We start from the raw sequence: 15,472 nt of genomic DNA, 5'->3' as shown, positions 1-15,472 counted from the left end.
TTTATGATTATGACATTGAGCATTAGCATTGATGTATTACAATATTTGTTTGGCACGCAGAACGTGGTGGCGCTGGTGATGATAATAGTGCGGTGGGCGATCCCGGACATGTCGGGCGATTTGCGCGACCGCATCCGGCGCGAGGCCTACGTCATCAACAGCTTCATCCTGGAGGAGACGCGCGCGCGCTCGCTGCCGGGGCGCACGCGCTCCACCGCCTCCGCCTCCGCCTCCGCCTCCGCCTCCGCCTCCGCGCCCGCGCACGCGCCCGCGCCAGGCGACGCATGCGCCAGGCCCCCAGGTCACCTCCCGCTCGACACGCCCGTTTAGCTAACACACGGTCACGGTATCGTATCTGGCTGAATGCTTTTTATATTATATGTTATTATTACTAACACGGTTTACGTTCACTGGTTTATAAATCCTTGTAACATAACATGGATATTGTTCTAATTATAAACGGGGAGGAAGAGCTGAGCCATACGACCTCACTCGCAGAGAAAAGTAAAGTAACCCGTGCATAAAACTTCTACAGTGAAACCTGGTTAATTGGCACCTGGATAATTGGAAAACCTCAATAATTGCAACCAAAAGGCCTCTATAATTGACACTGTGCTAAAAAAAACGTTATTTTTGCTCTTCTTTTTACCTCTATTATTGAAACGAGTCTTACTTATTACCTCTGTAATTGAAATAATGTAGTTGTAGACAGCAGAAACAATATTTTAATAGCAATGATTATTTAATTTATCTCTTCATCCAGAATTCTATTTATTTATTGGGTATCAATCACAGCCTGTAGTAGGTGAAATAGTTTTGATTAAATCAAAAACTAAGTATGCTTTTTACATTCTAATAAAACTTTCTTCTACAATTCAAGGGACTTTTTTAAACCCAAGTGATAAGAAAATAAAGTAGTAATTAATGTAGTGTAAAAGTGCAAGTATAGACAGAAGCAATATATAGACCAGAAACCCAGAACGTAAGCGTGTAAATCTACTTTCAATGGTTATTTGCACGTCCATAAAAGAAATTTGTCAGAACGCAACCTCTATTAATGAAAACCTCTATAATTGACACAACGAATTTTTGAACCTCGTTAATTGACACGACCTGCTTAAATGAAAAACCTGGTTAATTGACAAAAAATGGCCGGTCCCTTGAGATTGCAATTATCCAGGTTCCACTGTATATCGAATTGCATATACCGCAATTTTTTTTAGACTGTTTGCTAATGAATTTATAAACCTCAGTGAACTTAAACTATTGAAAGACTGTGTTGTTTGTGCTAGATGCTACTAGAGTTTTGATTGGACGCCTATTGTTACACACTCCTAAAAATCCAAGAAACATTAGATAACAACACACTGTTGTACGCAACGGATGAGGGATTGCGTTTTTACCGGCATTTCTTAATACCTTTTTCAAAATTAGTTACATACATTACGTTACAGTGCTCGCACTTTAAGTGTCCTAATCATCTTCTAGAAGATACCAACCACATTCACTGAATTGATTATGCTGACTTTCTAGTTGTTCTTTTGATAAAGATTTATTGAAGAAGTTTATTTTCCAAATAGGCATATCCTTCTAAGGCCCAAGGTCCTACCTATAGTACTGGAGTTCGATGAAATTTAAATCCTATTCAATTGGAACAGACTCGCTTTTGCTTTGTTTCGTTCAATTTACCAACAACTCAAAATCAACTCTATTTCCTACACTATAGGTTCAAATTACTGTGGCAAATTTTGGATTTTTCATTTGGGCTTTAGGAGGATATTACAATGTGCTTATGAACGCCAAATAAAGCTACCCCGACTCTAACCCTACACCTCTGACCCGAGAAGATTGAAATCCCTCCTAAATTGTAGGTGGGTATCCCAATATACGAACGGCAAGAAGCTCGACGGGACACATATTTTCCTTAGGCCATTTTATACCATCTGATGTTTGGATATTAGGATATACATGCTTGAATTTAGATTCAATCGAGTGTGGGCTGGTCAAAACATATAACTTTATAATATGTTTTTTAAAACATATTTTAGACTAGGTTTTAACTAGGACACTTAATATGCCCAACGATTACGATAAAGTATGTATTATACATTATAACATGCCAGCTTTGTCAAATCTGCTTGGCTTTGTACATAATATTAATATTATCATGATTACTTGAAGTTTTTTTATGTATCATTCACATCCAATGCAGTCTCATTAAGCTAATTGCGATAGCGCCCAACTAAATGTGTTCACATTCTGTGTGGATGTTATTCGCAAGTAGCTTACATGTTATTATTACTAAGGCTGGCTTCATAATGCTAATGATTTGGTTTAAAGTAGTAACAGGTTCGAGATTTTGGAGTGAGTAGTTCTGCCGTGAGTGAGTTTTCCAATGTTAAGTTTTATGAAATAACTGCATGTTTGGGATGATATGTGGTTCAATTTACGAATTAAGACCACGAATGAATAATTACACTAATTTAATATATATGGTACTTGAAATTGCAATAAAACATCGCTATTTTAGCTAACATGCACGACACCACCCACGATTACCACAAAACTTATGTGACAAGGGATTCAGAATCACACCTTTGCAGAAGGAGGTCTTGAGCCGCGTATACACTTATGCAACCTTGTCCAAGCAAATGTAAATGTGCCCTTACTTGAGCCCTAACATGCATTGCTTGTATTCGATTGCTAACCTCGGGAGCACAATTTTTTCTTAGACTTTATATGTAGTTTTTTTCAAACTCGAAGGGTAGGCTGACACATGTCGAAAAGCGACTATATAGGGTTAATAGAGTGGTTAAAAAATAACTGCATTGCCAGGGACGTTTTGGGATTATACTGAGCAACTTTTACTATGGGACAAAAACCCATCGCCAAATCTCGAAAAAAAATTTGCTGTTTCATACATTTTGGCTGGTCCATTTTCTATGGGAGGGTAACATTTTTATTCACAATTTCGGAGTTGGTCCCATAGTAAAAGTTGCTCGGCATAATCCCAAAACCCCTGCAACAGGAATGCAGTTATTTTTTAGCCACCGTGTATAGGGTTGTCACAATGCAAATTAGAAACGATTTTTAACGATTCTCGATTAAATCTATACGATATAATTGATTCTATTGGTGATGATTTATATTTTTATTTAATCATACCTTGACAATTGGACGCGACTGAAACGATTTGACACTAGCGTAATCGATTCGATCGATAAGTAGAGTCAAACTCTATTGCAATCGAGTTCCGTTTTACATAATAATGAAGCTCTACGATATTAAAATTTATCTCTTTTACATAATAATATAATTATATCTCTTCATGATTTGTGTCTATTATAATGAGATATTCTAAGCTATGAAGATATGTATTTTTTGTCCTATTGGGATTCAAGTTATTTTTGTTAAAAAAAGATTGGTCTGAAAAGCCCAATGGCATGGAATAAAAAACAATCAAATGTCACCGTACCCTTCGCGTTTGAAAAAGACTACAGTTAATAAAGAAGACTGACAGCCTCTATTCAACGCCGCGCGCCGCGAGAACCGTCAATGTTGTAGATGACATTTATATATTATTTTTACATTTTTGTTATAATGATAACTGCCACCTCACCTACTGCTATTTATAATATCAAAACGAAAAATTTGACTTGACTGAACACAGTAGTCACAAAAATAAAATAGATGTCTGGTATGACCACATAGGTCCCGAATAATGTTTGAATACTTTGAATTAAGTACAGTCGGCATCAGAACCTAAATATCTGAACACACCTCTATTGTCAAGGCGGTAGAGGGCGTGTTTAAATATTTTTGAGCACCTTGGCCGCTCCGATATATCTGATGGTGGCTGTACTTCACCTGGAGGTTGCCTGTCTATACATATGTTAATATTCTTAATATCTTTAGTTTGGTGTGGGTTGATAGGTATTGATATTTAAGTATACATTATTGAACATTTAAGCGCGCGATCGGCCTGGCTGGCTTCGGATTTGTGTAGCGGTCCTAACGCTTGATTGGTTTTGTTTGCGCCAGACATTGTACTGACGGTGGTTGGTGTTCCGTAACCAATGGCAGATTTTTATGGGGTTCTGTCTACTACTAAATCTGCGCTGGCCGTCCGTCTATGCATTCCCCGGTATCCGCCCCCGTGCTATGTGGTGTAACTTACATATTGTACGACGGACAGACAGTTAAACTTTTTGTTCTTGGTTGGATTTTATTTCAACAGTTTTAAGTTGTCTACCCAGTTAAGTCATGCGGACATGGACAGTCAGTAGTTTTGTGGGGGTTTTCTAGTGGAAGGAAGTTATATTTTAGTTAAAATATTTAATGTTAACTTATTTAATCAAATATAAATCAGTCGCAAGCAGCCAAATTTTCAATCAGTCTTCTTCCTAGTCGAATCCTCATGTCTGAGGGTCGTGACCACCATAAGTCGCTCTGTGCTGTAGTGCTCTCCATCCTGGCCGATTCATTGCCTTCCTTAATCAGTCTAAATAACAATGATAACTTACCTCTACACTCCTACATTTAAAATATGTAATAACTGTGTTAAATGAGCAAACACGTTGGTTTTTATATTTTTATGTGTAAAATTAAAAAAAAAAACACAAAATTTTATTTTACGCAAGCAGGGTTTTTTTGGACACTTGCTTTAAAACCTAAATAAATAAACTTGCTTTTTAACAATAGCTTAGTTCACCGCTTCAAGCATTTTTAAACTTTCGTGATTTTATTTTAAACTACCATAATATAAATTTCACTGTTCAAAGTAGATTTAGGAGAGCTTATGAATTGAAGTGATTTATTTCATTTTGTTTTATTTATTTTATATTGGTAGTTATTGCATTTCTTTCACATATCAAATGTAAGAACGCTTTTTACTACAAGCTAGAACAAGGTAAATATGTTTTAGACAAAGTATGATGCATTGTAGTAATGGTGGGTGTTAAATACAGATGAGGTGGAGTCGACGTGGAACCACCTGCTGTCGTCGTCCCTGTCGGGGTCGGACTTCGACCTGGCGGCGCACGGCGACCACCAGGCGCTGCGCGCCATCACGCAGCCGCCGCCCGCCTCGCAGCCGCCGCCCGCGCACCTCTAGTCGGGCGCCACACACACAACTAGCCATCGATATCGGAACAATCTGTTCCGCGTGTTAGCCACAGTGGAGGGCTGTCCTCTTTAACTTTTCCCGGTCATGTCCACTGAGTTAAATATAGGTTCAACTTACCGGTTGCGTACGCAACGTAACGTCAAGCACAAGCACATCAACACACGCAAGCTTGCTGTGCCACATTGACTGCGAAGTACAAAACGTGTACGTTCCGGTGTAACCGAGCCTGAAAGTATCGTATAACGTTTTACGTTTATAACCTTTTAGTTGACTTTGACAAGATTAACTTTTGTACTAACGTATATTTAAGAAATGAGTGGAATTTATTCTGACTTTATTAAGCGGATCAATGGTTACGGGTGGCAGATATTCCATCTGCCAATATCTTGGTCTGTCCAATGTCATTGCGTCTCACTCTCTCATTAAGCATAATGTGAGACAAAATACACATTGGCCAAAGAAATTGGACAGGTGGAATACCACCCTAACCAAGGCAAACATTTTACTACGGGTTTTTGTTAGTTATGTGTCGATCTTGACGTAATTCGATGGTTGCGACATTACTCAGTAATCTTTACCGTGCGTTTAATATAGTTGCAAAATGTCCAACATCACATTTTTTAGGAAATAAATATATTTTTAACCGAAATTAAACTATGTTCAAAATAAAAATAAGCATAAGCACACTTCTAAATTAACAAAAATAATTTCTCCATGATTTTAAATTGACGTTCGTGTTGCCTAGATATCATACAATAAAATAACACTTCTACGTATAATAATAACAGGTTGTAGCTCAATATAAATAGGGATGCTTGCGTGAAATACAACTTTTTAAGGTGCAGTGAGTTCAGGTCCTCCGACCGCAGCTCGCTGGGCACTGAGCGGACGGCCGTAACGAAAAAAGTCATCCATTAGTTCTATCAAAAAAAAAATTACGCATTTTTATAATAGTGCACTGCCTTACGGGAATATAGTTCAGATTCGGAAACCGCTACCAACTTTTAGTATGTTGTCGGGCATGGCATTGGGTCTCCAAAACTGCCTGGAGACAGCGGCGCCGGCCATCTACTTCAGCGGAATGACGTCATCAAAATGACTCCCGCCTCGTTGCGAATAATGCATATTTCATCCAAACTATGAATGGCACATACACGTGTGGGGTATTGAATGAAAGCCAATTAAATATGCTATTTTTCATTTATACAGTATGTACCAAAATATACAGCAGTTTAAGAGCCATTTACAAAAAAATATTCGATTATTTGGGTTTTACAAACAAACCAAAAGTCGGACGTTAAAGAAATGTACTATAAAATTAAAGATGACGTCTGAAGCCATACACTGATATCAATAAAATCAAAATTGGACCAAATATGTGGAAATTATGCATCAAAATGTAGGTATTTGCCAGTACAAATGCAAAAAAGTTAAAAAATTCCAAATTGGTCATTTTCAGGATAATCCGCGTAAGCTTCTAGTATGTTATTAGCAATATGACCTGGATTCTAAAACTGCCGGGAGACCATCTCTATTGTCAATCTGTAACAAATAATCTCTGCCGAATTTCGTAACATGTAAATTATAGCTATAGCATGAGTCACACATACACGTGTGTTATATGTAATGAAAGGTTATTAAATTTATTATGATTCACGTAAACATTGTTTGCAAAAAAATGTATGGTTTAAGAGCTAGAAACAAAGAAATACCACTTTTTATAGAAAAAGATGTATATCGATTTTATAGTTAAACTAAAATCGAAAATAAAATGTTGCGTATAATATTAAAAAAAAACAGTTATTCAACTATACATCACAACTTAAATTTTAAATTTCCGATAAAAACTGTGGAAGTTGTAGAAAAAAAGCTAAAGCGCGTAACAATTCTACCTTAATGCGTTCATATTATGCAAAGAATAGTTCTAATTATCGAGTATTAAATGAATGAACAGTACATAAAATACATGAAAACTACATTTTCGAATGGAACCTGAGTAAAAAAAAAAATTTGCTTGATAAGTAAGCAAAATACTGTTTCTTTAAGTACCTAATCTCCGCCTTTGAAAGTCGGTTAAAATGTGACTTTTGTGACCTGCGGGCTCAGCACGGTTCCATTTTTATCGACTATCACTATGCGCGTCCCTTTCGCACTTACATACTTGTTAGAACGTGACAGGCATGGTGACAAGGGATAAAAACGCGACCGTGCTAACCCGCCTGGGCTACAAAAACAAATAAATTGACACCTCATTTATCAAAATCAGTTCAGTAGTTTCATGTAAACAATACATATCTACATAGCAGTTCCTGCCGTAGTCGAGTAAACATTAAAATGAAATAGACTCTTATTATCATGGCCTATCGCTACATTATTAGAGAAATGTAAAGTTACATGCCAGTAAGTAGGTACATGCCTAATACAAAATGCCTTATCGAGGCTTATGCAGTTGCTTATGCGATACATAATTATATATTTAAGCCTCGATTAGCCTTATATAGAAGCAAAAGTTAACTACGAGCGCAGCGAGTAATTCGAAAAGTGGTATCTTGAGTGGTGCAAAGGTTTCAAGGCTGAGCTGAGAAGGCTGGCAGAATTTTCCCTCTGATCCTCTGAAATACAGGTCAGCCCTCTGGTCATTCGAAGCCTCCATAAGGCATCTTGCTAACTCATAGGGGCGACGCCCGCTAGGCCTGCTAACAGCTACGGCCTGAGGGTTTCAACGTTAGAGGCCAGGCCACGCCAGGCCATAATAGTAAAAGTCTAATTATTTAATTTTAATTTTTTGCCCGACTACGGCAGACTTTGCTATCTATGCGTGCATGTGTAGGTACTGTTTGCATGAAACTACTGAACTTATTTTGATAAATGAAGTGTCAATGTATTTGTCTTTGTAGCCCAGGTCACAAAAGCCACATTTTAACCGACTTACAAAGGAGGAGATTAGGTACTTAAAGGAACAGTATTTTGCTTACTTATCAAGCAGATAAAATTTTTTTTAATTTAGGTTCCAGTCAAAAATGTGGTTTTCATGTATTTTATGTAATGTTCATTCATTTACTACTCGATAATTAGAACTATTCTTTGCATAATATGAGCGCATTAAGGTAGAATTGTTGGCGCGCTTTAGTTTTTTTTCTACAACTTCCACAGTTTTTATCGGAAATTTAAAATATGAGTTGTGATGTATAGTTGAATAACTGGTTTTTTAAATATTATACGCAACATTTTATTGACGATTTTAGTTTTGCTATAAAATCGATATACATCTTCTTTTTCCATAAAAAGTGGTATTTCTTTGTTTCTAGCTCTTAAACCATACTTTTTTTTGCAAACAATGTTTACGTGATTCATAATAAGTTTAATAACCTTTCATTACATATAACACACGTGTATGTGTGACTCATGGTATAGGTATAATTTACATTTTGCGAAATTCGGCAGTGATTATTTGTATGACGTCATTATTTGTTACTCATTGACAATAGAGATGGTCTCCTGGCAGTTTTAGAATCCAGGTCATATTGCTAATAACCAGAGCTCGGATTTTTCACGGCAAAACAAAACTAGTCATCTAATCTAACCAGTGCTTGAAATATTATTTTATCGATATCGAGTATTACTGGAGTATATGACAGGTATTGTCTCAATACATTTTTAGGGTTCCGTAGTCAACTAGGAACCCTTATAGTTTCGCCATGTCTGTCCGTCCGTCCGTCCGTCCGCGGATAATCTCAGTGACCGTTAGTGCTACAACGCTGAAATTTGGTATGAGTATGTATATTTTCCACGCCGAAAAAGTGGTACAATAAAATCTAAACAAAAAATGTTTTCAAACGCGCAAATTACGACAGGAGTTAAATTTCATTCGCGACAACTACGAAGTAATAGCCTCTTCAATAGCACAATTGCAATGTTCGACTTTGTCCATTGCGGAATCCTTCCTCATTCTGGATACTGTTCGTTGCTACGTAAACTGGAGTAAACTTTTACCAGTGATACGCAAATTTGAAGCTGTGCTCGAACGAAATCCTGATTACGAAATTTTAAGAGACATATCTGAAAATATTACCCGAACTGAAAATGAATTCTATAAATTTGCTCCCTTGACGTCAAGTGAAGTTGAACGTACATTTAGTGTACATAAATGGCTTTATAGCGATAAACAAAACTGTTGATTATCTACTCCTATCACTATTACACAAATAAAATGCCATGTGCTGCTGTGTGTACTGACGTAGATATTGAAGAATAAATTGCGTCTGTTTCTAATATATAACTTCATACAAATGTTTTTATTACATATTTATTTTATTCTTGACGTATTTTCTTCTAGCACTGAATTATCGATATCGATAAAATAATGTTTCTATCACTGGCTAGATTCCGATAAATCCGAGCTCTGCTAATAACATACTAGAAGCTTACGCGGATTATCCTGAAAATGAACAATTTGGATTTTTTTAACTTTAATGTATTTGTACTGGCAGCCACCTACATTTTGATGCATAATTTCCACATATTTGGTCCAATTTTGATTTTATTGATATCAGTGTATGGCTTCAGACGTCTTCTTTAATTTTGTAGTACATTGCTTTAACGTCTGACTTTTGGTTTGGTTGTAAAACCCAAATAATCGAATATTTATTAACATCATTTCTTTTTTTTTTGTAAATGGCTCTTAAACTGCTGTATATTTTGGTACACACTGTATAAATGAAATATAGAATATTTAATTGGCTTTCATTCAATACCCCACACGATTATGTGCCTTGCATAGTTTGGATGAAATATGCAATATTCACAACGAGGCGGGAGTCATTTTGATGACGTCATTCCGCTGAAGTAGATGGCTGGCGCCGCTGTCTCCCGGCAGTTTTGGAGACACAATGCCATGCCCAACAACATACTAAAAGTTGGTAGTGGTTTCCGGATCTGAACTATCTCTTCGACCGTTTCCCATAAGGCATAGTACTATAAGCAATTTTCATGTTAATAGCTTTTGTGCAGAACTAAATACTTAAAAATTAGGTATTAATGGTGCTTTTATGCGTTTTACCTATGTTCGTGTTTTTTAGGGTTCCGTATCTCAAAAGGAAAAAACGGAACCCTTATAGGATCACTCGTGCGTCTGTTTGTCTGTCCGTTCGTCTAACTATCTGTCTGTTCGTCGGTGACAGCCTATTTTCTCCGATACTACTGGACCAATTAAATTGAAATTTGGTACACATATGTAATTTTGAGGCCACTTTTGAGCAAAAATGACAAAATAAAATAATAAAATTTTTCAAATTATTTTGTGTTACATATGAAATGAAAGAGCTCATGCATTGTGAGAATCTCGAATATTTTATTTTAATTTAAAATAAATAGTTGCGTGAGCCAGATGAAAGTGCGTGCCCGGGGGAGCGCGGATATCATATGTCTTCTAAATTTTTAAATTTAGTGTGTTTTAAAAATAAAAAAGTAATCGCTGCCTCAAGCACAATATTGCTCATTTTAAGAAATAATTTTCATATGCTTAGCTTCCTACGTTCGTGATGTTTTTCTATCGGGCGAAAGTCAAATACTCACAATTCGAATCGCTGAAGTCCCTAGAGAAAGGCCTCAAGATTATGGCAGCCGTATTATGATCCAAAAATAGCTAAGACTTTTTTTTAATCCGTGATCAGAACCTATTGCACCTTAAGATTGTTATTATAATTTTTTGGCAACCGTCTTATGATCGAAGAACTCTGCCGACTGAACGCACTGCACCTTAAGTAAGAGCAAGGGTGATGAAAAACATCTTGAACCTGTGTATGACGAACAGTAATTCGTAAATAACAGAATCTCGAATCTAAATTAACTTAATTATAATATTAATAAATGTTTTAGCATTAGCGTTATAATTTATAATATTTATCCATTTTCTAATTGTGCAGTTTATCAATGTAGTGTGTTAGTATATTTAAAATTTGTAATGTTAATAATATTATTGAGTTTATTATGAACTTCGCCAAAGAAATGCCTATTAACGAAAATCCAGACATAGGAGTTTAACGCGCACATATTTAATTTTTTGTTATTAACGATACAATTGTGGAAAGACTGGAAAGTAGGAAATTCGCAACAAGCGGCGATAAATTAAAACACGACCGAAGGGAGGATCGTGTTTTAATTTATACTTTTACTTTTACTTTTACGTGTTTTATTTTTACTTTTCGCACTTACATATATCGTAATGTACTATTATAAAAGAACCGAAACGTAACTTAGAGTCTTAAAAGGTTTTTTCTCTGTTGCTTTGCTTAAAGCGAAGGATATATTATATACGTACTATTTATATTAAACAAAATAAGCTTTGTTAAGTACCTAATCATAATTTTGAATTTATATTGGTGCAATTATAGACTGCATCGCATTTATATTCATGGTCCTGAATGCGTAGCCAACATTGATACCAATATTAACGGATACTTAAGAGATTTTAGAAAAATAATGTATGTACTCTTGATACTACTTAATGTGATGAAGAGGCATATCACGTACTAGCGAGTCCGTTAGCATTGTAAACAGCTTGTAACTTATATGTTACTGTATAACCTAACACGTGCAATTGTCCCATACACGACTAAGTCGAGAGGTGAACCATAAAAACACTATTTATTAATAAGTATTTTTGTGTACCTATGCATCAAATTAAAAAAAAAAAGACTATAATGAATCTCAAAGGTTTTTGAAGTAATCTATTTACAATTTATAATGCAGAGGATATAACTGATGTTATATTAGGTACTTATTTACATTTATCACGAGTAGTGCTCGTTAGTGCAGTATGGATTTAGAAAATGTGGCTGTAATATGCTGACCTAAAGGCACCACGCACCATCCGATTAGTAAAATGTAAAGTAGGTATATTAGCGAACATATTCTAGATCTGCCGGTACACCATTATAACTCACACAGTCAACTCGTACAATCATTGTAGGTTAGACATGGGTAAGTACTAACTTTTTTGATGCCTTGCTAACAAATAGTAGTATAGAAAGAACTACAGATAGAACCTTTTTTTTTTAAAGGGAAACAGTTGTTAGTAATGGGTATTTTTGAGACTATTTCTATGTTTTTACTTACACATGTATATTATAATATTAGAACGTAATAAAACCCAATTCACCCGACCCCTACCAATAAGATATTTGTGATTAAAAACTAAAGCGGTATTTTTTGTGTATTGGATCGATGTTGTCTAACCACGTCCGCCTATAAATTGTACTTGTTACATGCTGCTCAAATACTCGCAGTGTTCATTGAGGGCCTTATAATGTATGTCTATTGCCAAGTGTGGATTCGTCATCTGTTAGGTGACTTAGGTGTACCCTAAAGTAAGTGGTTAATGTATTAGATTAGGGTAAGATCAGACGAGCAGACGAATCACCTGATGGTAAGCAGTTACCCTCGCCAGACACACGAGAAGGGTTGTGAAGTTACATCACAATTTATTCCACTGCTAGGCAAAGGCCTCTACCCTTGATTTCCACGACACCCGATTTAGTACTTCCTCCGACCTGTTGTGGAAGCGCCATTGCGGGATGACCTGGACAGCTTCTCTCCATATCTCATTAAATATTGATCATAGCGAAAAAGTGTAGGTACAGAATCTTTTGTAGAAAATGTAATGTAGATTACTTATGTATAAGATTATTTTTTGCTATGGGCCACCGTTTAAGAGTTATTTGCGAAAAATTATAAAAGGGACCTTTACATCTCTACCTATGCGTTAGCTGTACCCCATCTACATATATGTACTTTTAGTGTGTTGTTTCGCACAACTATGCCAAAATTAGCTTATATACATGAATTTTTGCCCTATTTGGCAGTTTTTGGTTTTCTTTCGTTTGGTGAGCTATGGGTGAGCTATATATAGAAAGTACGATGGAGCGGTGAACAGGATGCGCACGCGCAGCCAACATGCCAATCGTTTATGCTCTGTAGCGAACGAAACGCTACTGTCACTGTCGCACTAATATTAATAAAGAGTGATAGAGAGAAACAAGTTCTTTGTCGTAGCGCAAGCGATTGTCATTACTGCTATTAAGCCCCCAGGTTTCTAAAGGCATAATCTGAGGATGGATGCATAGACGTTTATTGAACATCTAGATTCCGCTAGGTCTAGGCTAGCCGCTTCACCGCCTTCGCTTCTGCCCTCCCCAGATTCACTGATTACGTAGTAGGTACGAGTATGTACTATTTTTTCTATTACACTTGGTGCTTTGTATTTTTTACCTTAGGAATTTATGTAACAGGTAGGTCCTACTTATTTGTAAGCGATATTAAGAATAAGATATATTCGACTATTGTGCAAGATTCACTTGCTTGTTTTGGCTGTTTTGTTAGTCCTAGTCAAATTCGTTATCTGATTTAAAACTATTTAACTATTAATTACATATGTAACTCGTACTCGTACGCCAAACGTTATTAGTAGGGTACCTAGTATTTTGTTCTAAGTAACAAAATGTTTTACTACTGGCTTTTAACTTTGTTGTAGGTATAACTTATAATATATGTATTATCTTATAGTATATTGGGTAAAATACTTTGAGGCGCAGGAAGATCTTCACGGATGACTAGAAAAAATCAAGGATACCAACTTTGTCAATAGAAAAAGGCGGGAAATTTTAAATATTCATGTGAATTCGATCCTTTCCGCCTACATATTCTACTGACAAAGATGGCTTGCCATAGTTTAAATAACTTATCTCGACAAATAAAATCTTAACAGCTATGGGTACCGTAAAAACTATCAACTACTTAGTGGCCAAAATTAAGTTCAATGTCTTCGTTCAAATGTTTATGGGAAGTATTTAAAGTATCTAATTAATCTAATGGTAAGTAGCAGTTCTAAGGCAAAATACCTACTACCTAAATACCAATATGATTGACCCTTTTTCATCCGATACGAAATAAGAAATAAACGCGAAACGAACGAGACGAGCGATGATGGTACCGAACTGGACGTAGTTGGGTGGTTTTACGGTAGTTATCTGATTACGGTGATAATTTGATAAATGTAAGAACTTAATTGTGAGAAAAGAAAATCATTTTTTATGATGTGTCATTTTTACTGTTTGTACTTATCGCTTTGCTATTAATTTTAGCATGTTTTTGTCTTTATGTTTCGTAACAACATTCGTCTAATGTTTAATGGCTGGTAAGGTTTAAGTCTATAATTTTGTGATATTGTAGGTACGTATGGCCGTTGCAGAAAAAAAAATGTGCTTTTAATATGTATATGTCCCTCAATTTATTGCTTGTTGTTTTCAAATTTATATTTAAAATAAAGAAAAATATTGAAATGTGTAGTTTTATTATTAGGGCGAGCGAAGCGAGCCCTATCACTATTCGACAAACTATGCATTCTTGTGGTACACATTACGGAAAAACTATCGCACTGTTAGGTTTGAGATTTAACATAGTAATTTAAATTCATGTCTAGATGTGTTATCAAACATAAAAATATAATTTTATAAACATAAAAAATAAATAAAAGGGTCAATAATGTGTATTACTACTAGCGCCATCTGTTGGCCTAATGTTGGTTATTTATTTTCCTAACAGATGGCGTTAGTAGTAACAAGGTTAAAGGTTGTTTCGTTAAGAGCGCTATTACATTTCGGCGTTGAGCGAGTTTAGGTATTTTACGCGCTGCGGCAGGCCGTGCGAGCTCAGTATGCCGATCCCTTCTACCACACTCGCACTACAATGATGGATTAAACATTCTTGATCCTTCGCGAAGCATATTGAAATCAACCATAACAACACTAACTGTACTTAACTTTTAAAGTTCTAAAACTGTTATTTGGTAAGTACGAAAATACTAAATGCAGTGCAAATGTACATAGGGGCTGTTCATAAATTACGTCATCTATTTTTGACGATTTTTGACCCCCCCCCCCCTACCCCTCAAATCATCCAAAAATCAAGCTTCGGATGAATCTGTTTCCTCCTACGTCATGTTACCATCATCCGATGTCCAGACCCCCCCCCCCCCCACTCCTCCCATTTGAAACGACGTAATTTATGAATAGCCCCATACTCGTACTTATGAAGGTATATTACTCGAAAGAAATTATAGGTACCTACTCGCTTATTTACATGTTTCGTCATTGCATTTGGTACCTATAGGTTGTAAAGTTTGTATCAACGAGGGTTTAAAAACGAACTGGTACTGAGGATCTGATGACAACTAAACCACTTCGTGTTTAGGCACGTTTTATTCATCTCAACAAGATCTTTGACACAAGGTAGTACTCAGGGTCTGACGATGGAGCGCGAAGGTGGCGACGGGTACCTGTCTATCATCAT

At 36.2% G+C, this 15,472-nt stretch overlaps 1 protein-coding gene across 5 annotated transcripts in view; it reads left to right on the top strand.

Annotated features, from left to right (window-relative positions):
• Positions 1-14,450, top strand: part of LOC134804730 (anoctamin-1) — a 39,790-nt gene extending 25,340 nt beyond the window's left edge. For 4 of the 5 annotated variants that reach the window (XM_063777927.1, XM_063777928.1, XM_063777926.1 and 1 more), the window contains 2 exons: positions 61-301; positions 4,968-14,450. In XM_063777927.1, coding sequence (XP_063633997.1) covers positions 61-301; positions 4,968-5,113 — 387 coding nt within the window. In that variant the 3' untranslated portion in view covers positions 5,114-14,450. Of the gene's footprint in view, positions 1-60; positions 347-4,967 lie in introns of all 5 variants that reach the window. The other variant, XM_063777929.1, reaches the window with a different exon arrangement.
• The last annotated feature ends 1,022 nt before the right edge of the window (positions 14,451-15,472 follow it).

Source organism: Cydia splendana, chromosome Z (genome assembly GCF_910591565.1).
Source record: "Cydia splendana chromosome Z, ilCydSple1.2, whole genome shotgun sequence".
NCBI lineage: Eukaryota > Metazoa > Arthropoda > Insecta > Lepidoptera > Tortricidae > Cydia > Cydia splendana.
Note: the sequence above shows the minus strand (reverse complement) of the source record. Positions and strands in the feature narration are given on the sequence as shown.